Here is a 21808-nt window from a genome sequence, read left to right as displayed (position 1 = left end):
CTTTGGAAGCAAAGAGATAAACAGTCAGAGCTGAGGAGTATGAAGTCCTTTTACTCCATTTCATTAAAATTTCTGCAAGCACACTAAAAATGTTGAAGAAATATGTTTTAAGGAAAAGTGAGGAGTGTTTTGAAAATTAAAGAAGAATATAGAGAATTAAAAATCGTATAGTATACATGTATCATTATTCCCAAATATGCTCATTGTTTTAATAATTGCTCAACAGGGATTGTGAGAAATCCACTAGAGTACCCTATGTACTGCCATCATAAAGAACACACATAAATTCACAAATGATCTGTGCCAATAACTACCCTATCATTTAAATATTTCAGGTAACTTCCATTAATCCCAGAGAAATATTATCATGCTGGGTATCTTGATCCATGTACCTCAATGTTACAGTGCCTGATCCACATTAACCCATATTACCTAATTTCCTCAGGAAGTTACCAGTAGAAAGTTCAAATGAAGAAAGTGGTCTCATATAGAATCTGCAAATGCTCAGCAGGACCTACATACCGGCAAGTCCACACTAACATCAGTACCATCCAGAAGAGACACCCGACATGTGATGACGGACTTAGAGTCTCCAGCGGCAGGAATGTGTGTGGCAGCTCGCTGAGCTTCTCGGAGTCGTTCCTTCTCAGCATGTTTACGCATTGACCGACGCCCAAGTGTTCTACGGAAGAAGCTCAGCATTTTTGTCACTAATAAAACCAGAGAGAGAAAAAGGTATTAGCAGACTCCCCACAATGTGCAGACAAATGGTGTTATGTAGTAAAATCCTATGGCCATTACAGACATACTATTAAAAGGAGCAAGTAAATTTGAAAAACATAATTAAAACTAGCTACTTTAACTCACAGTTTTTGAAAACTTTTATATACAACAGAGCTATGACTTACAGCATTTCTAAACTTACTGGTCTATTTTATAAGAAGCTGATAGACAACGAACATTTATGAAGTTTATCAGGCCTTCTGGGTCAATGAATTTGATGTACAATTGCCGTATATCTCTACAAACATTAGGAGACAATCCATACGCTAACTTATCCTTTGATGATCATAACATTCCTAAAAAGTTCCATTTCTTTTCTGAGCAATCACAATAAAAATACAAAAACGGGCTCCTGGCTCGTTCAGTGGGTGAAGCACTCGACTCCTGATCTCAGGGTTGTAGGTTTGAGCTCCACACTGGGTGTGGAGATTGGTTAAAAATAAAATCTTAAAAAATAAATAAACAAATAATCACCTATCTCAGCTAAAATACAAATATAATTCAAATATTATGTTTTTATTAAATATTCTATTATTTAAAGATTTTTAATTGCTATTTAATAGAATCAATTCTTTATAATGTTAAATTATTTTAAGGCCACTTCTTATCTTTATTAAGAATGTTAAGTTTAGGGGTGCCTGGGTGGCTTAGTCGTTAAGTGTCTGCCTTCGGCTCAGGTCATGGTCCCAGGGTCCTGGGATTGAGCCCCGCATTGGGCTCCCTGCTCGGCGGGGAGCCTGCTTCTCCCTCTCCCTCTCCCTGTGCTGTGTTCCCTCTCTTACTGTGTCTCTCTCTGTTAAATAAATAAAATCTTTAAAAAAAAAAAAAAAAGAAGAATGTTAAGTTTAATCAAAATAATTAAATAGGTTTAGTAATCTTATTTTTTTATTTTTTTTAAGATTTTATTTATTTGACTGAGAGAGAGCACAAAAGCAGGAGGAACGGCAGGCAGAAGGAGAGGGAGAAGCAGGCTCCCCACTAAGCAGAAGTGAGCTGAAGGCAGAGCTTAACCAGCTGAGCCACCCAGGTGCCCCTAGTTTAGTAATTTTAAAAATACAGCAAACACAAATGGTAACACCATAAAAACTATCTTGCTAACCTAATGTTTAATTTATGCAAATAAGAGAATGAGAAAAATAAGTTAAAGACAAGGATTAATTCCAGAGAAAACAAGAAGTTGAGCAGAAAAGGGAAAGTAATCACAGTATACTACATGACTTAGCTAATAGTTTAAATATTCATAATACTATAAACACTAAATATTGATCTAACCATAACTATAAAGTAACTGTAAGAGGAGGTATATAACAGAGGTAGATGCAGAGAGCCAATTCCTCATCTTGCCAAGTTGGAATTCAACAGATAATTCCTGAAACCAAATATCAAGAAGTGACAATAAAAGCATGTTACTTGAAATGTGAAAGTGTTTGTCTTGAGGACAGAACTCAGCAGAGTGCTATTTTTCAAAAGAAGCCTTCAGATTAGGTGACTCAACTAGATACATTATAAACTTGATTAAAATAAAAACTAATTTAAAAATAAATACCAGCACATTAAAAAATAAGTGCCTATAAATTGAAGATCATACGAAGATCATACACATATCACACATATGGATATTCCTACATAATTGAGTAAAATATGGACAAAATTATGAACAAAGGACAAGATGTATGTTCATCTACTTAAATCCTAAGAAAATAAAATTTTAGATCCCTTTTCAGTTTACAAAGCACTCATATATAACATCTGGCTGCAGTCTCTTTCTTTTCAGGTTTCTCTTCAGACATTGCTCCTTTTGCACTTTGCTATCCATTCTCATTACAGCTGCCTAAGAAAGGTACTTGTTACACCAGATGTGGAAAGCCCATGTGTCAGAGACTCCCTATCTATTTAACTCAACTCTACCTGTATCTCCCCTGAGAAACGTTCTCTGATAACCAAAGAGTTAGTCACTTCCATCATCACACTTCCACTGAAACTTGAAAATATATTTTACTGTTTCACTAATCAGATTTTAATTATTTATTTACATGTGTGTCTCATTTATCTTAAGCTCCTGAAGACATAATTCCTATTTTGAATAGCCAACCACCCAGAACATTTCATCAAGTACAACAAATGGTAACTAAATAATCTTACTTGCTTCACAGAAAAACTCCCCAAAATACTGTTTTATTTTGATGAGTAAACTAAGGGTCTGATAAATGAAACCACTGGCCAGGTCCATTATTTAGTAAATAATGAAGACATTAAAAAAAAAAAATTTAAAAAAAAGAATCAAACTCCGATTTTTCTGATTCCAAATCTTGGTCTCTCTTTCTATCTCACCACAGAACAATTCATGTAAAACTTGTATTTTAGAGATAAATCATCAAAGATCATAGCTAAAAAGAGTCTGAATGAAAATACAAGCACAAAACATACATGATAAATTTGTTTTTTTAAAAACTTACTTCAGTTTACTCAACAAATTGCAAGGGGGAAAAAGAAATGCAAAGAAAACTACAGATTAAAACAGACTTAAAATACATATCCATCAATCACAATGCACCTACATTAGATCCTAATTCAAATTTTTTTTTAAGTTGTCTGATATTATCATTGGGGGAAGCTAAGTCAAAGGTATATGGGAACTCTACTACTGTAACTTCCACATAAGTCTAATATTATTTCAAAATATAGGAAATTTTAAAGTCACACATTTGTTGGGGCGCCAGGGAGGTGCAGTCGTTTGAGCGTCCGACTATTGGTTTCAGCTCAGATCTTGGGGTCCTGAGATTGAGCCCCGTGTTGCTCTGCGCTCAGTGCAGAGTCTGCTTGGGATTCTCTTTCTCCCTCTACCCCTCCCGCTCATGCTGTCTCTCTCTCTCTCTAAATAGATAAAATCTTAAAAAAAAAAAAAAAAAAAAGTCACACATTTGTTGTTACACGTATAATAGAAGTCTTGTATAACCAGACAGTGGGGTGCCTGGGTGGCTCAGTTGGTTAAGCTTCCGACTCTTGATTACAGCTCAGGTCATGATCTTGAGATTGTGAGACTGAGACCCACATCAGCTCTGCACTGTGGAGCCTGCTTAGGAGTCTCTCTCCCTCTCACCCTGCTCACCTGTTTTCTTTCTCTCTCTCTCTCTCTCAATCTCGATCAAAAAAGAAAAAAGATAATAAAAATAATAATAAAATTTAAATTAGATGCATTTATAAACATGATGAAAATAAAAGCTGAAATACTGGAATAATATCAACGTAATAAAAAATTCAATTGCTATAAATTGAGGATTATATCCTCATTTTACAAGTATGCATATTGCTATGTAATTAGGTAAGCTAGCAAAGCCATGACAGTTGTCATTTGAACTTCCTAAGGACATAAATTTGGCACACATTTGAACACTGACTGGATTGTTTATAACCAAGGAATTACTGCCATTTTTCTTTTAGATAAAATAGTGGTATTAAAGTAAAGTGGGGATAGAAACTAAATAAATTGCCCAGATAAGTGGCCATTGTTGGAGCATGATGGGTACATGGGGATTCATTATACTCTTCTGACTACTTGAATTTTTCCAAAATAAAAGTTTTTCTAAGGGAAAATCATGTTCAAAATGCACTACAACTGTGATTCCTAGGAAGCAAATGAACTATAAAACAAGTTTTCTGACTTTCACCTTATCTTGTACCTTGAAAATAAAAATTCATTACGCAAGTAGAGTTAACCTGCTATGGAAAAACAAAGCTTCTTTAAGATTTAATAACTATGGGGGCGCCTGGGTGGCTCAGTTGTTAAGCGTCTGCCTTCAGCTCAGGTCGGGATAGAGCACCGCATCAGGCTCCCTGCTCCGCGGGAGGCCTGTTTCTCCCTCTCCCACTCTCCCTGCTTGTGTTCCTGCTCTCGTTGTCTCTCTGTCAAATAAATAAATAAAATCTTAAAAAAAAAAAAAAATTTAATAACTGTGTATTTTGAACCATAAAACCCAATGCCACAAACAACTTCTTTTTACAGAATATAAAAGCAACTTACATGAAAATAAATTTCAGATGGACTAAGAATTTAATCAAAGAAATGATAAAGTACTAGAAGGAGACAATATATTAAAGAGCTTTTAGAATTTTTTAAAGGATTAATATGCAGTTTAATAAAGAACTATCACAAACCATTAAGATAATGCAACAGAAAAAAAGGGCAAGATATGAAGAAACAAGTTCTAAAAGAGAGTAGAAATGAAAATATGTACAAAATAATGTTTGACCTCAACAATAACAAAGGAAATCTAAATTTAAAAAATAAGATATTATCGGGCACCTGGGTGGCTTAGTCATTAAGCATCTGCCTTCGGCTCAGGTCATGATCCCAGCGTCCTGGGATCAAGCCCCATATCGGGATCCCTGCTTCTCCCTCTCCCACTCCCCTGATTGTGTTCCCTATTCTCACTGACTCTCTCTCTGTCAAATAAATAAAAATTTTAAAAATCTTTAAACAAACAAACAAAAAAAGATACGGCCATTTAAGACTCAAGATAGCCAATGTTGAAAAGGATATGGGCAGGCGAGAATTCTACCAGTGAAAGGATATGGGAAAAACAATCACCCTACACTGTCCTCTTTGGAGGATTTAACCACACTATCAAAAATGTTAATGTGCCTACACTTTCACTCAGCAATTATATTTTTGGTAGGATATCCTAAGAAATAGGATGTGATCCAAGTTGTAGAAGTAAGGATTTTCAGGGCATAATTTTAAATTTTAAATATGTCCATCAACATGCAAGTAGTTAAACAAATTATGGTACATCAAATGGTATACAACACAGCTGTTTTTTAAATACAATTGACTTAGACACCGACAAAATTTCTAAGTGAAAAATGAAATCAGAGAAAAGTGGTAAGCTTTATCCCTCGTATACACAAAAGGACTAAGACATGCAAACTGTTGTTTTTTTTTTTAAGATTGAGAGGCAGAAACAGAGCATGAGCGGAGGAGGAGGCAGAGGGAGAGGGAGAAGCAGACTCCCCGCTGAGCAGGGAGCCCGATGTGGGGCTCTGTAGGGCTCAATCCCAGGACCCTGAGATCATGACCTGAGCCGAAGGCCAACTAAGACGTGCAAGCTGTTAAGTGAGGTTATCTCTGGAGAGGGTCATGTGGAGGTACTTAAGTCCTCTTTAGTAAGAATATATGAATGTGCCAAAGGAGTTTTTTAAAAATTGTTAAGTGACACCTGGATGGCTCAGTCAGTTGAGCATCCGACTCTTGATTTCAGCTCAGGTCTTGATCTCAGAGTCATGAGTTTAAGCCCTGCGTTAGGCTCCATGTGGACATGGAGCCTATTTAAAAAAAAAAAAATTGTTAAAAGAAAAAAAGTTTTCCCATATTCACTCTTTCTCCATCCCCCACTACCACTTTCATTCTAAATGCTACAGCAGTGGATTTTTAGCAACCACAAATCTGATCCCAGTTAAAAAATCTTTAATGGTCTTGCTCTGGATCCAACTCCTCCTACCTGCCAGACCCTTCAGGCAGACCACTCCCAGCTGTTCACTCCCAGCTGTTCACTCTGCTCTAGTATCCCTTCAGCTCAATCCAACAATCTTTTTAACTGTGGACCTTTTTTTTTGGGGGGGGGGGCTGTTCCATCTTTCTGGAATGCTCTCTTTCCACTTCACCTCTCTCTCATTTCCTCAGAAAAGCATTCCCTGACTCCTGAGTCTAAATTAGGTGCTCCTTTTAGTACCCTTAGACTCTTTTTTATAACATTTACCAAAACTGTAATTAAATACCCAATTGTTTAATTATTTTTTTTACTGGGTACTTCCCCACTAAGACTCAAGGATCTGGTCTGACTCATTCAGCAAGATGACCTAGCTAGCACGGCAATCAGCATATTAGGCACTCAATAAAGAACTTGTCTGACACTAAAATGATACAGTGGAATTCTCAGAGAGTAGGTGTACATGGTTTTTTTGTTTTGTTTTTTTTTAAAGATTTTATTTTATTTATTTGAGAGCGAGACTGAGTGAGAGAGAGCACAAGAGGGGGTAGGGTCAGAGGGAAAAGCAGATTCCTCGCTGAGCAGGGAGCCCGATGCGGGACTCGATCCCGATCCCGATCCCGATCCTGGGACTCTGGGATCATGACCTGAGCCGAAGGCAGTCGCTTAATCAACTGAGCCACCCAGGTGCCCTGTTTTTTTGTTTTTGTTTTTTTCTTTTAATGCGTTTTTAATCTGTGATTTCTCATTTTTCTCTATAAAGAAAGGTATTCTTTACAATCATAAAAATGCAAACTGAAATAATCCATTTACTACCTAGATTAACTGAAGGTTTTTTTTAAGTATATATCTAAAACTCAAGTTTGTCATGAAATGTGTATACTCTCGTATGTAACGGGTGGCCACATTCTTTGGTAGGCAATTGCTTTTTGATAAAGCAATATACCAATATACAGCAAGTGCCATAGATATTAATATCTTTGGCCTCACTAATCCCAACACAGAAAACGTCCGCAGGAGAGTAACTCAACAGAAGTAATACATATCATTTTCTAATGAAGTTTACCTATAAAAAGAAAACCCTGCAAACTAGCTTACGTGTACTAATAATCCACTATGTTAAGCAGGGTTCAGCAATGTTTTAGCAACGTCAGAAATGGAGTTATGGGTAATTTTCCCCCTAATTCTTAAAAAAATACTCCTGATATCAATTTAAAATGTTGTCAAAAGGTTTAAAAGACCTGAGTCTTCTCGCTCTTAGCTAAAACTCATGAGATTTAGTAACCATAACGATAGTGACAGGTACAATTAATGTTTACACACCGAAAAACCCCAACCTTAACACGCCCAGAGTCACGGGTGGGGGCGGGGGAGGATCCTTTGGATCCCGCCATTGCTGGGAACCCACCTGCCTCTCACAATTTCCAAGTGGCTGAAGTTTCAGTCCAACGCGAACCAACCACAAAAGTCCACTCGGGTTTTTGTTTTAAGACCGTGACACGAACCACGGTGGGTTTTATCCCTTGACCTGCCACATCCCCCTCGCCAACCAGACAGCTGAGCCGAGACCTCTTAGTGAAGGGCGACCCCCGGCTGCTCGGGAGGGAGTCATGGTCAGGAACGGGCAGGGGTCGGGCCGGCAAACATTAACCCGCCTCACCCCCGGCTCGCCGCTCCGGCCGCGCCGCCCAGTATCGCCCGAAACTCAGCGGCCCGGCCCCATTGGCCGCCACCGCCCCTCCCCTCCCGGCAGGTTTAATATTTTGCCGGCGGGCCGGGGAAGCAGCGGGAGCCGGAGCGTCCCGGGCGAGGCCGGGAGAACAGAGCCCCGACGCCAGCCAGAATGGGTCCCCGGAGCGGTGAGGGGAAGCGGGGCGTGGACCGAGCCCGGTACTTGGGCAGTGCGGCCGGGGCCACTGGGCCTCGCGCTTACCTGGGCTGGGGACGGAGGCGCAGTGGCTAAGGCGACGCGGAGAGCCGGCGACGCGAGGGTAGAGGTACCGAGAGCGACTGAACAGGAGGCGACTCCTCTGGAGACGCCAAGAAATGGCGGCCTGAGGCGCGCGCCCACCCTGCGCTAATCCTCTGAAGGACCCCAGCCGTCCGCCGGCCCGCCCCTTAAAGCCCCCTCTAGGCTCCGCCCTCGGGGGGGGCGGGGCGCTCTGCTCTTAAATGGGCAATGACACCGCCCCGGAAATCGCCGGACTGGGTGAGACTCGGGTTAAACCGGCGATGCCAGGCCCTGCCGAATCTGCCACCAGTGCTAGCGGCCCGGCGTCCCGGGCTGGTTTAAAGGGGCGCTGCCGCAATCCAGCCCTGTTTATCAGACTCCTCCTTGGGAGGGGGTGCACGCCCGCGGAGAGCCCCCAAATTAGTCCCATCCCAAAGGTAGCTTAGCGCTGAGCCCAGCATCAGGTGCTGCTAGATTCATTTATCCATTTGTTCGAGAAATTAATTCACTCAGCAATCTTTAGTGCCCCATTGTTAGAGGAACTTTCATTGTAGTGAGGAGAAAGACGGTAACAAATACATATCAAATAGTGGTATCATGAAGAAAAAAAAAGGAACGGGAAATAGATTTCTGTTTAACATAGAGTGGTCAAGGAGATCCTCTGTGACCAGGGAACATTTCATCCGTTCTTTCCACAGATAATTTGTGAAATTGCCTATTATGGGCCAGGCTGTTTTCTAGACACTGGAGATACAGCAAATAATCAAGACAGACAAAAATCCCTCATGCTGGTTAAGTACTAGCTGGGGAGACAGAAAATAAATGAGATAAATAAGTAAAATCAAATGCTATGTTAGGCAGTGCTAAATGATAGAGAAAAATCAAAGCAGGGGACAGAGATAGGGAATAAGAAGTTGCCATTTTAGATAGACTAGCTAGGTAAGAAGGAAGGCCTCAATAAGGTGACCTTTGAGTGAAAATGGAAAGGAGGTGAAGGAGTGGTTCCGTGGACCCCTGGGGGAAGAGCAGAGGTTAACTCCAAAGGCCCCGTTGGGTGGGTGCTTGGTCTGCTCAAGGAAAGCCAGCATGCCTAAAGGTGAATAAATAGAGCCATGGAAGGTGACAAGCCAGGGAGAGAGAGCTGTGAGGTGAAGGGCCTTATGAGCCTGCCTCCCCGTCTGAGGAAGTCAGAGAATCATTGGCAGCTGTGAGGGTGTGGAGTGCATGAAGTCCCTGCTGGCTGAGATGAGAATAGGCAAATACTCAGCCCCTTCTGGAGATTTAGCACTGCCAGTCCTCCACCATCCCAAGACTTAATAGTTGGGCTTGGCAGGGACAGCTGGTCTCTGCTCCACATGGTGTTGGCTGGGGCAGCTCAACGGGAGTTGGAGTTACCAAAATGGCCTCATGCATCTCTGTGGCATTTCAGCTGGGACGGCTGAAATGAACAGCTGAGTTCTGACTGGTGCTCTTTCTCTAGCAGGGTAGTGGGGTGGCTCAAGCCCGGAAGCCTATTAAGGGAAATGCCCAGAAGTCACACCATGTCACTTCTGTTGCCTATTATGGTCAAAGCAAGTCACAAGGCCAGGAGAGTTTCAATAAGATCCCACCTCATTTTTTTTTCTTTTAAATAAATTTCCTTTCCCTACTTTTTAAAAATAATTTCATTGAGATATGTCACATATGATACAATTCACCCATTTAAAGTGTACACTTCAGTGGTGTTTAGTATATTCACAAAGCTGTGCAACCATCATTACAATCTAATTGGAGGACATTTTTATTTCCTCTCATGGGAGAGGCAGCATGGGAGTACAGGGACGGGAGGAATTGTTGAGGGTCATTTCTGCATCTGTATCTCAATAAAAAGCAATGGTGATGATTATGATATAGGAGGGAAGGAAGCTATGGATTTATAGATGAAACAAGAAAGGGCCATAGTTTGAAGCTGGGTACATAGGTACATTGAACTATTATATTTTATGTATAGGTTTAGATTTTTTGCATAATAAAAAGTTCTTTTTTAAAAAATACTGTCTGGGCTATATACTTCTTGGAAAGTCTTCATGTATCCCCCAGGGGACTGATTACCCCAGTTTGAAAACTACAGTCTTTTTTTTTTTAATATTTTATTTATTTATTTGAGAGAGAGAGAGAGCTAGAGAGAGCGCAAGCAGGGGGAGGGGCAGAGGGAGAGGGAGAAGCAGGCTCCCTGCTCAGGGAGCCAGACGTGGGGCTCAATCCCAGGACCCTGGGATCATGACCTGGTCCAAAGGTAGCCGCTTAACCAACTGAGCCACCCAGGCGCCCCTGAAAACTACAGTCTTGAGTGCCATCCCCTCAGTCTATCAGGGCTGTCTCCCTCCAACTATTTATTACCCAGCATCTACACATTTGAAAGCTGTATTGTAATTTATCTGTTTACTGATCAATAGCATTTTCTGTCAAGACTTATAAACCTACCTCATTGTCCTAGACTGTTGTATAGCTCACCAACTGGAGAAAGTGTCCTCTTGTCCCCTTCTGCTGAATCTTTATCTCTACCTCCTGTCAAGGGTGGGGTTGAGGGAGGCTGTGGATGAGGGGAGAGAAATAGGTGAGAAAGATGGTTCTAGGCTGAAGGAAATATGAAGACTTGGGGAAGAAGAATGGAACCTAAGGACTTAAGTCATGGGAAGTCGTTCATGCTTTAATCATGTAAGATTATTCTTAATAACAATTTGTCCGCTCCCCACATCTTCCCCTTCAAGACATAAATACCCTCTGCAATATCCCTATTTTGTGGCAATTTGGTCCCCTAATTGGCTCCCACCAGAGACAGAGAAGTTCTTCTCCTTGAACACAACTGAATTAAGTAAAAATGCTTTTGGCTGCAGGTAATACACAATACAATTAACTGTACATAAGCAAATAAGGATTTAATGTTTTTCACATAAATAATCTAGAGGTAAATGGCTGCCTAATACTGGTTCAGGTCCTCAACAATGTTATAAGGATCCTAAACACTTTTGCTTTTTCTCTTCTGCCATCCTTAGCATGTTGAGTCTGGTTTTTATGCTCTGGCCACAGAAGGGCTACAGTATCTCCAACTCTTCTGACTTTCAGGAATGAAAGGGAAAGGGGGAAAGACCTTCATGAAGACTTGTATTTTAGTTCAGGGAATGAAGTCCCACCACCCACTGTGTCATCAGTCAGAACTAGATTAGCTGCCCAGACTTGGATACTTACTGACCATAGGGTAAGGGAACACCATGACATCTTTACACCAATCCTCATTCACTCCTGGGGTTTGGGGAAAGGCCTGCTCTCCAATCTGGGCTCTCCATTAACTTCTTGAACAAATCCAAGTTTTATTAGCAGGAAAAGGGGGTGTTTCAAGGAAGAATGACTATGGGTGGGCTATAGAGGGTGCCTACCACAATAACCCACTTTTTGGTGGAATAGTCCTAACCCATGGAAAGATTTTCCTTTATTGAGCCAAGAGGTGTTAACAAGAGGAAACTGTTTAGAATGGAGTGGAGAGGCCAGCAGGGGGAGCTCTCACACTGTTCCACTCAGACCCAACAGGAAAATACGTACCTTATGGTGGTTTAGCTTCTACTCTATCCCAGTGGGAAGTAGAAAGGTTTTTCTCCTCCCCAGCCAATGAGAGACCGTCACAACTCAACCAATGAAAAGCCCCTATGCTTGGAACTCCCAGTTTACTTCAATGGACGTTTTGTCTTCAACAGCCCTCTCAACTTCCCACTCTCCTGTATAAAAGAGCCATCCTCTCCTTGGTTTACTGGACTTGCCTACGGTTTTGCCATAACTTCCATGTCCTGAATTGCAATTCTCCGCTACTCCCGAATTTTTGCCAGTGAAATAATTGGCGGTTTTAACAGAACATCCTCACTCTAGATTTTCCTTTCTATTTTAGGTCCTGGTTTGCTCTCTGGCGTCATACAAAAAGAGATAGATCCAATTCTGTGGGTTCTAAAATTCATACAACCGAGAGAGGGCTCTTAAGTGAAATAACACAAATTTAAGGGTTCAATATTAGGTACAGGGTCTTGGAAGGGGCCCACACAAGTCTGGAGACCTAAAGCTTAAACCTAATTATCTTCATCGTAAATCTGCCTCTGCCCACAAAGAGAAACATAATTCCTCTTTCACATTACAACTCTTTAAATAATCAAGGACGTTTGTCCCAAGCCTGCAAAATCTTCTTCTCTTGTGCTGATTTCCAAAAAAGTAAAGAACTCCCTAAATTGTTTTTTTCTGAATCGGTCCACACTGGTGGGGTCACTCATGCCAAGGTATTCTGAGCAGAGGGAAGTCCAATGTAAGACTCACTTCTCTTGGAGGCTGAAGGACCCCTGCATTCCAAAAATTCTCCATTGAAAAGAAAATACTCTCGGGGCGCCTGGGTGGCTCAGTGGTTAAGTGTCTGCCTTGGGCTCAGGTCATGATCCCAGGGTCCTGGGATCGAGCCCTGCATCAGGCTCCCTGCTTTGCAGGAAGCCTGCTTCTCCCTCTCCCACTCCCCCTGCTTGTGTTCCCTCTCTCGCTGTGTCTCTCTCTGTCAAATAAATAAAATCTTAAAAAAAAAAAAGAAAAGAAAATACTCTCAGGGGAGTGGGTATCATAAAGAATTCATTTATCAGACACTGGATCTAAGAGAGCATTACCTATTCAAAAAATGCACACAAATAAAATAAATCAAAAAACAAACCCAGTCATCAGGAAACACCACTAAGATAGAGAATGTTGTAAGCAGACTGCAAAGAGTCTAAACTTTAGAAGCTAAAACATCTAAAACAATTTTCAAGTCTGTTTGGATAAAGATGATACTACCTCCCTCGCACGGGAGTAACGAGCGTTACAGAAAACAAGTTATCTGAAAGTGTTTTCAAAAGTGTACAACATGACATATAAGAGAATGTAAATACCACAGATTAAGGAACAAAAGTACCTGGGGATGCAAATAGAAGATGAGGGGCTACAAAATGGAGCCATCACTTGTGCCTAATTTCATTTGGTTGGGTAGTTCCCTTTACCCAGCTAAATCTTTCCTGAGCCAGAATCTCATGTTTGAGAGTCCACCTTTTCTCTCTTTTCAAGTGTCCCTGGAGAGAATAAGATCTTAAACAAATTCACACTAAAGTGTTAGCCATACAGGCTAATTGAAGAACACCTTAAAAGAACGAGGGATGGCTGGGGGAGAGGTATGCAGAGAAGGGACACAGAAGGGTGAGTTGAAGACAAGTCACTTCTTTCTCCAAAGTACTCGGGCTTTTCCCTACATCTGGAGACTCAGGGGAAAAGACCTTGTTCCATGTTCCATGAATCCATACTTCAGGCATCACTTTGTCCAGCATTATTTGGAACAGAGTCTACTGATCTGGTGGCCTATGTGTCTTCTTTATAATGATGAGAAAAATTGAGAAAGCCTTGGATGGCTCCAGGCAAGTTCATAATATTGGGTAATAGAAAGGTGGAAATAAAAACATTTGCCATTACATTTGCCTAATGGTGAAACTATGATGACACTGAGAGAGTCAAGGGAAGAAAAAGGAAGGAGCCAAGGCTCAGTATTTCTAAAAGTTAATGTGCATATGTCACTGGAAGACCTTATTCAAAGGTTTAAGTCTAGGGTAGAGCCCAAGAGTCTGCATTTACCCACAAGCTTGCAGTTTGTTGATAGTGCTCATTAGTGGGTACATTTTGAGTAAGGAGGTCTTTCACTGACTGCCCCACACCTGTGACTACTGACCTGACATCAGGGCCTGTAAAGGCATTAGAAGACATACAGTAGAAAGATCAATGCCAGTAACTCACTTGAACAAGGATTCATTTTTTTCTCATCAATTTTCTCATCTATAAAATGAGGTAATTAGAACAGATGATGGGTTGGATTGTGTCCTACAAAAGATAGGTTGTAGTTCCAATCCCTAATACCTATGAATGTGACCTTAATTGGTCTTTGCATATGAAATCAAGTTAAGATGAGGTCACTTGAGCAGACCCTAAACAAATATGACTGGTGTCCTTGTAAGAAAGAGAAATTTGCCCCCCCCCATGTTCATAGCAACATTATTTACAATAGCCAAGACATGAAAACAATCTAAGCATCCATCAGTGGATGAATGAATAAAGAAGGTATGCTATAGGGGCGCCTGGGTGGCTCAGTCGGTTAAGCATCCAACTCTTGGTTTTGGCTCAGGTCATGATCTCATCAGTGGTGGGATGGAGCTCTATGTCAGGCTCTGCGCTCAGTGGGGAGTCAGCTTGAAGATTCTTTCCCTCTGCTCCTCCCCCAACTCCCTCAAGTGCACATGTGCACTCTTTCTCTCTCAAATAAATAAATCTTAAAAAAGAAAAGGTATGGTATATATATATAATGCAATATCATTCAGCCATAAAAACACGAGCAACTTCTACCATTTGCAACAAGATGGATGGAGCTTGAAGGGATTATGCTATGTGAAATAAGTCAGACAGAGAAAGACAAATACTGTATTATCTCACTTATTTAGCCATTAATCCACTGATAGACACTTGGGCTGCTTCTACCTTTGGCTATTGTGAATAATGCTGCTATGAACACAAGTGTATATATATATATATATAATGTATCTCAGTGTGTATATCTTTTAGTTTTATCCTGCTTCAAGTTCATTGAACTTTTTGGACATGTGTATTCATGTCTTTCCTCAGATTTGCAAAATGTTCAGCTGTTATGGTAATCCCCCCCACCATATGCAGGGGATATATTCCAAGACTAATTGATGCCTGAAACCACAGGTAGTACCAAACCTTATACATACTACATCTTTTCCTATACATGCATACTTATGACAAAGTTTAATTTATAAATTAGGCACAGTAAGAGATTAATAGTAACTAATAATAAAATAAAACAATTATAACAATACACTGTAATAAAACTTACATAAATGTGGTCTCTCTTGAAATATCTTATTGTACTGTACTCACCCTTCTTCTTGTAATGATGAGATGAAGTGAGGTGAATAACGTAGGCATCGTGATGTAGTGTTAGGCTACTACGGACCCTCTGATGATACATCAGAAGGAGGATCATCTGTTTCCAGACCACAATTGACCACAGGTAACTAAAACTATGGAAAGTGAAACCATGGATAAGGGGGTTCTACTATATTTCAAATATATTCTCTGCCAATTTTTTCTCTCTTCTCCATCTGAATTCCTTTAATGTTTATGTTGGTATGTTTTATGGTATACCACAGACACCTCAGTTTTGGGGTTTTTTTTTAGGTTTTATTTATTTATTTGGGACAGAGAGCATGAGTGGGGGAGAGGGGCAGGGAAAGAGGGAGAAACAGACCCTTTGCTGAGCAGGGAGCCTGATGTGGGGCTCGATCCCAGGACCCTGGGTTCATGACCTGAACTGAAGGCAGATGCTTAACCAACTGAGCCACTCAGACACCCCTCCCCTCATTTTTTTTTTTCTTTCTCCTCCTGACACTAAGTAATTTAAATCATCTTACCTTCAAGTCACTGATCCTTTCTTCTGGCTACCTATACCTGTTATTGAACCCCTCTAGTGGGTTTTCATTTCAGTTATTTTACTTTGCAATTCCAGAATTTTTGTTTTTTAAAAAATATTTATTTAAGTAATCTCTACACCCAATGAGGGGCTCAAACTCAGGACTCCCAAGATCAAGAGTCATATGCTCTACCAACTGAGCTAGTCTGATGCTCCTGTTTGGTTCCTTTCAATTCTCATTTTGTTCAAACATTGTTTTCCTGGTTTCCTTCAGTTCCTGTCCATGGTTTCTTTTAGCTTGTTGAACATATCGAAGACAGTTGATTTCACATCTTTGACTAATAAATCTATGTGGGCTTCCGTGAAGATGATTTCTGTCAAATTCTTATTTTCCCCCTGTGAATGGGCCATATTTTCCTATTTCTTTGTGATTTTGTAATTTAATTTTCGTTGAGAAGTGGACATTTTGAGTATTATGTTGTGAGAACTCTGAAAACCTAACTTCCCCACTCCTCAGGAATTACTGAGTCTTGCTTATTGAGATCCGGAGTTGTTCATTTGTTACTTTTCCAAAACATTTTTGCTAAGTGTGTATTTCTTTCTGTATATGGGTCACTTACATTCCCATTCTTTTAATACATGGCAGCCAGTGACTGACAAATATTGCCTTAAGTATCTGGCTCTCAAGAGCAGGAGGGGAACCAAGTACTCTTTTTAATCCCTTAGAAACAGCTTTAGCCCACTGGGGTTGGAACAATCGATACCAGCCTCTGTCCCGGCCCCTTGCTGATCAAACACAGCAATCCTCAATCAGAACCCACAATCTCAATATTTGGAAGACAAGGTCCTTATTGCCCACTCTGGCTCCAGCAAGCTACACCAGCACCACAGCAGCCATCCCTGCCTGCTGCAGGCATGGGGGATGGTAGTTGCTACCATGTGAAAGGCTGAAACTCACCAAAACTTACCAGTCTTGTCATCAGCAATCTTGTGGATGCTGCAAATATTTCAACTAGATCCAGAATTCCGAAAATAGTTACTCCAGAGAGTCTCTGCAAGCTAATTAGTTGTGTAAGTGGAAGGACAGATTCTTGGAACTTCCTAGTCTACCATCTTCTAAAACATTACTCCCATTCGGTTCTTTTAAAAAAATATTTTCCTTATCTCTGTTGTCCTCTACATCCGTGGCATATTAATCCTACTTACTACGTGTTTCATTGTCTTTTTCTTCTCATCTTTGCCATTTCTGCGTCTGTTTCTCTTAAATGATTTTTCTCCACTGGGTCATATTTCCTTGCTTCTTCCTTTGGCTGCTGGCCATGGTAACTTTTACTTTCTTGGATGGTATTTATTATTTTTTTTTTAGAGAGGGAGGGGGAGCATAGGAGCAGAAGGAGAGGGAGGGAGAGGGAGGGAGAGGGAGAGAGAATCTTAAGCAGGCTCCACACTCAGCGCAGAGCTGGATGTAGGGCTCCATCTCATAACCCTGAGATCATAACCCTGAGATCATGACCTGAACCAAAACCAAGAGTCAGGTGCTTAATTGAATAAGCCACCCCTTGAATGGTATTTTTAAAATAGATTTTATCTGGGGGGTGCCCAGGTCTCAGTCAGTTAAGCTTCTGACGCTTGGTTTTGGCTGGGGTGGAGATCTAGGAGTTGTGATATCAAGCCCAAGAGGGGTTCCATGCTCAGCACTGAGGAATCTGCTTGAGATTCTTTCCCCCTCCCTAACCCTCCTCCTCTACTCCTCCCCACACTCTCAGGCTCTCTAAAATAAATAAAATCTAAAATAAAAAATAAAATAAATAAATGGACTTAGTATCTGTTAGGCAGTTAAGTAACTTGTGAATTAGTTTAATCATTCTGAAGCTTGTTTCAAAAATCTTCTAAATGAGTCTAGAGTAGCTTTTACCCTACAGCTTGGTTAGCCTCATTTCTAAAGTTTGGCCTTTCTTGGGTTTTGGCTGACTATCTTGTCTTTTCAAAGAGGCTTCCCCACTCTAGCTGAAAGAAACTTGAATTATTCTCATCCTTGTGGCCAGCCCTGAAAATATTCATCCTACAACTTGGTAATTATCTTTCCTTAGAAGTTTGTCTGGCCTCACGGGGTTTCACCATATTTGAAGATTATTCAGTCTAGGACACAAAGTGACTCCTATGTAAATTTATTGAAATCTTTAGGTGGTTTACTCCTCTCTGGAACTTTGCTCCATACCTTCTAACAGCCCCAGCTTCCCAAAACTTTGACACCTCTCTCCTAGGTAGCAAGATTACCAGTCTTGTTTGGGCTCCATATTCCTGCATCAGTTTATAAATTGCCTTGACAAAGGAAACCTAGCTTATCATATGGCTCACCTCACTTATTTATCTTTTCTCAGGAATTATAGTCTTCTTCAACTTTTGTCCAATATTGCAAAAGTTGTTTCCTGTATTTTGTCCTGTTTTCCAGTTGTTTACACCAGGAGGATGACTCTGGACCCTATTACTCCTTCATGGCCCAAATAGCTTTTTGTTGTTTAAATAGACCAAGTGGCAAAACACAAAGGACCTGAGTAAGCAATTCACTAGAAAAGAAATATGCATGGCCAATAAACATATAAAAAGATATTCCATTTTGCAAATCATATTGAATATATCTTATTACATGAGAACATTATTAAAAGAGTCATAATATCCACTAAGGTGGAAACACAAATGCATTATTGATGAGATTATAAAGTGATACTCATTTTTGGAAGCCAATTTTGACAGTATCAACAAAAACTTAAAGATATACTTAATGTACCCAGCAATTCCACTCTTAGATATTTACTCAGAAATGAAAGCATGTGTTCACAAGCAGATTTGTAAAGGAATGTTCATAGCATTTTTTCTTAAAGATTTTATTTACTTATTTGACAGAGAGAGTGTGACCAGGGTGGGAAGAGGGAGAAGCAGACTCCCCCCTGAGCAGGGAACCCAACATAGGGCTGGATCTCAGGACCCTGGGATCATGACCTGAGCAGAAGGCAGATGCTTAACCAACTGAGCCACCCAGGTGCCCTGTTCATAGCATTTTTGCTGATAAAATCCCAAAAACTGAGAATGTCTCAAAGTCCAGCTACCCATTAAAAGGAGACTGATAAGCAAACTGTGTTATATTAATAAAATGGACTACTACTTACTAATAAAAAGAAAACAAGAAATGGATGAATCTCAGAAATTTTGAGTAAAATGAATATATATATAGATTACATGTATAAAAAATTCTAGGACAGGTAAACCTAATCTATAAGAATTTGGAATACTCACCGCTTCTGATTATGTTGTAGGTTTTATTGTGTCCATCCCCACAAAAGATATTTTGAAGTCCTAATGGCCAGTACCTCAGAATGTAACTTTATTTGGGAATAGGGTCATTGCAGATGTAACTAGTTAAAAAAATGAGGTGCTCCTGGAGGAGCATGGGCCTCTAATCCAATCCAATCCATGCGCTGGCTTCCTTATAGAACGATGGCCATGTTAAGATGGAAGATTGGAGTGGTGTATTTAAAAGCTAAGGAAGGTCTAAGGCTACCTGAAGCTAGGAAAGACACGTAGAATAGATCCTTCCCTAGCACCTTCAGGGGATGCATGGCCTTGCCAACACCTTGAGTTTGGATTCTGGACTCTAGAACTGTGAGACAATCAATTTCTGTTGTTTTAAGGCACCCAGTTTGTGGTACTTTGTTATGGTAGCCCCAGAAAACTAATAAAGGGAGTGAAGGTGACGGGGAAAGGGAAACTCTCTCCAGTGATGGAAATGGTTCTCTGTCAAATCTCTGTGTAGGCTTTTTCCTTAAGATTTTAAGTAATCTCTATACATAACGTGGCACTTGAACCTACAACCCAGAGATCACGAGCCACATTCTCTACTAACTAAGCCAGCCAGGCGCATCACCCCCTCCCCCCTTTTTTTAATTGAAGTATAGTTGACATACAACATATTAGTTTCAGGTATACAAAATAATGATTTGACATTTGTATACATTGTGAAATGATCACCTCAGTAAGTCTACTTACCATCTGAGACCATAGAGTTAAAAATATTTTTTTCTTGTGATAAGAACTTTTAAGATTTACTTTCTCATCAACTTTCAAATTTGCAATACAATATTATTGACTATAGTACCATGCTGCACATCCCCTTCACTTACTCATTTTGTAACTAAGTTTGTACCTGTTGATCCCCATAGGGGTTTGAGTTACATAAATATACACATTTGTTAAAACTTACTGAATGGTAGGGGTGCCTGGGTGGCTCAGATGGTTAAGCATCTGCCTTCAGCTCAGGTCATGATCCCAGGGTCCTGGGATTGAGCCCTGCCCTGGGCTCCCTGCTCAGCAGAGTCTGCTTCTCCCTCTCCCTCTTCCCTCTCACTTGTGCTCCTGCTCTCTAAGATCTTAAAAAAAAGAAAGTACTGAATGGTAGACTTAATATTTATCTTACTGATAAAAATTTTATGTCAAAAGGAGATAATTATTGACTATTAGTGATATGCAAGCTGAAGTGCTCAGGGGTGAAGTATACAGATGTAGGCAACATCATTTTATGAAATGCATAAAAGACTTATTGATGGATGGAGAGGCTTAGGTAGATGGACAAGTAATAAAGCAAATATAGCAGGATGGTAATTACAGAACCTGGGGGATGGGTATATAGATGTTAACTGTTCAATTCTTTCAACTTTCTCTATGTTTGAACATTTTTATAACACAATGTTGGGGGAAAATTTATATATAGTTGACCCATTTGTATAAGCATAATTTAAAAGGGAATATGTAAAAGGTTAACTGTATCATTTTTAATAGCAAAAACTTAAAAACTGTCAAAATATTAGGGAGGAATTTTTACATAATTATGGTAGAAACCATATTTGATGGGATCAAAACTAATGACCAGTTGGCTAAATAAAAAACCATTTAAAGGAGAAATAAAAAAATACATGCATTTTGTTTTAGCCTAAGGCAGATAAATATCTATTTGTGATTTTTTTTATGTAGGGCCAAGGTCTTTTACTTTGGGTTTGAGCCTAATTATAGTCCCTTAGTCTCTGTTGCAAAAAAACAGACCCCGAGTGTATCACCTATTTTTTTGTTAGTTTTTCAAATACATCCTTTTTTTTTTTTTTTAAAGATTTTATTTATTTGACAGAGAGAGAGACAGTGAGAGAGGGAACACAAGCAGGGGGAGTGGGAGAGGGAGAAGCAGACTTCCCGCCGAGCAGAAAGCGGGGCTCCATCCCAGGACCCCGGGATCATGACCTGAGCCAAAGGCAGACGCTTAACGACTAAGCCACCCAGGTGCCCCTCAAATACATCATTTTTTGTTAGTCTCTCATAGTTGTCTTGCTCATACCTATTTTTAATAAAGTTTTAATGACACCATAAGGCTTTTGCAAAAACCCAAGCCTCTTGCTTTTCACACACATTTCACTGGCTTATATAATAAACATAAATTTGCATGTATAGGTTAGCAAATAAACACAACTAATTTTAGTAAGCTTGAAATCTAATTGGAACCGAAAGAGCTCTGGCATGATTAAGAGCAGTCGATGGTGGCAAGAAAACAATACTGAAAAGTAAAGGGACGCCTGGGTGGCTCAGTTGGTTAAGCATCTGCCTTCAGCTCAGGTCAGGGTCCTGGGATGGAGTCCTGCATGGGCTCCTTGCTCAGTGGGGAGCTTGCATCTCCCTCTGCCTGCTGCTCCCCCTGCTTTTGCTCTGACAAATAAATAAAATCTTAAAAAATAAAAAAGACTGGAAAGCTGGGTGCAGTCTGAGTGGGTTACTTGGATGGTGGTTAAGAGAGCTTTCAGTCACAGATGGAATGCTAATAGGGATTAAAGAAAAGCTTTTGCAGGTATACCCCAAACTCAGAAGTCACTAAGGAGAAGACATACGTTTGTTAATAAAAGTATTAAAAAATGTCATCATGTCCCTCCAACCCCCAAAAGAATAAAGTCAAACACCATAAGAAAAAGGGTTTGCAACATATAAATATATAGGACTGTCAAGTGACTAATTTTTTTAATTTCCAACATCTCATATGATTAA

General features: G+C 40.2%; 1 protein-coding gene across 6 annotated transcripts in view; it reads right to left on the bottom strand.

Moving 5' to 3' along the window:
- EPB41L5 (erythrocyte membrane protein band 4.1 like 5) overlaps window positions 1–8398 on the bottom strand; it is a 138199-nt gene extending 129801 nt beyond the window's left edge. For all 6 annotated transcript variants that reach the window (XR_004300406.1, XR_004300405.1, XM_032412130.1 and 3 more), the window contains exons 1-2: window positions 8203–8398; window positions 523–710 (exon numbers count right to left, since the gene is read on the bottom strand). Coding sequence is in view for 4 of the 6 variants with exons in the window: in XM_032412130.1 (XP_032268021.1) it covers window positions 523–702 (180 nt within the window). In the remaining 2 variants the exon portion in view is untranslated. The remainder of the gene's footprint in view (window positions 1–522; window positions 711–8202) is intronic.
- Between the last annotated feature and the right edge of the window lie 13410 nt (window positions 8399–21808).

This window comes from Phoca vitulina, unplaced genomic scaffold, assembly GCF_004348235.1.
Source record: "Phoca vitulina isolate PV1807 unplaced genomic scaffold, GSC_HSeal_1.0 scaffold1, whole genome shotgun sequence".
NCBI classification, from domain to species: domain Eukaryota; kingdom Metazoa; phylum Chordata; class Mammalia; order Carnivora; family Phocidae; genus Phoca; species Phoca vitulina.
Note: the sequence above shows the minus strand (reverse complement) of the source record. Positions and strands in the feature narration are given on the sequence as shown.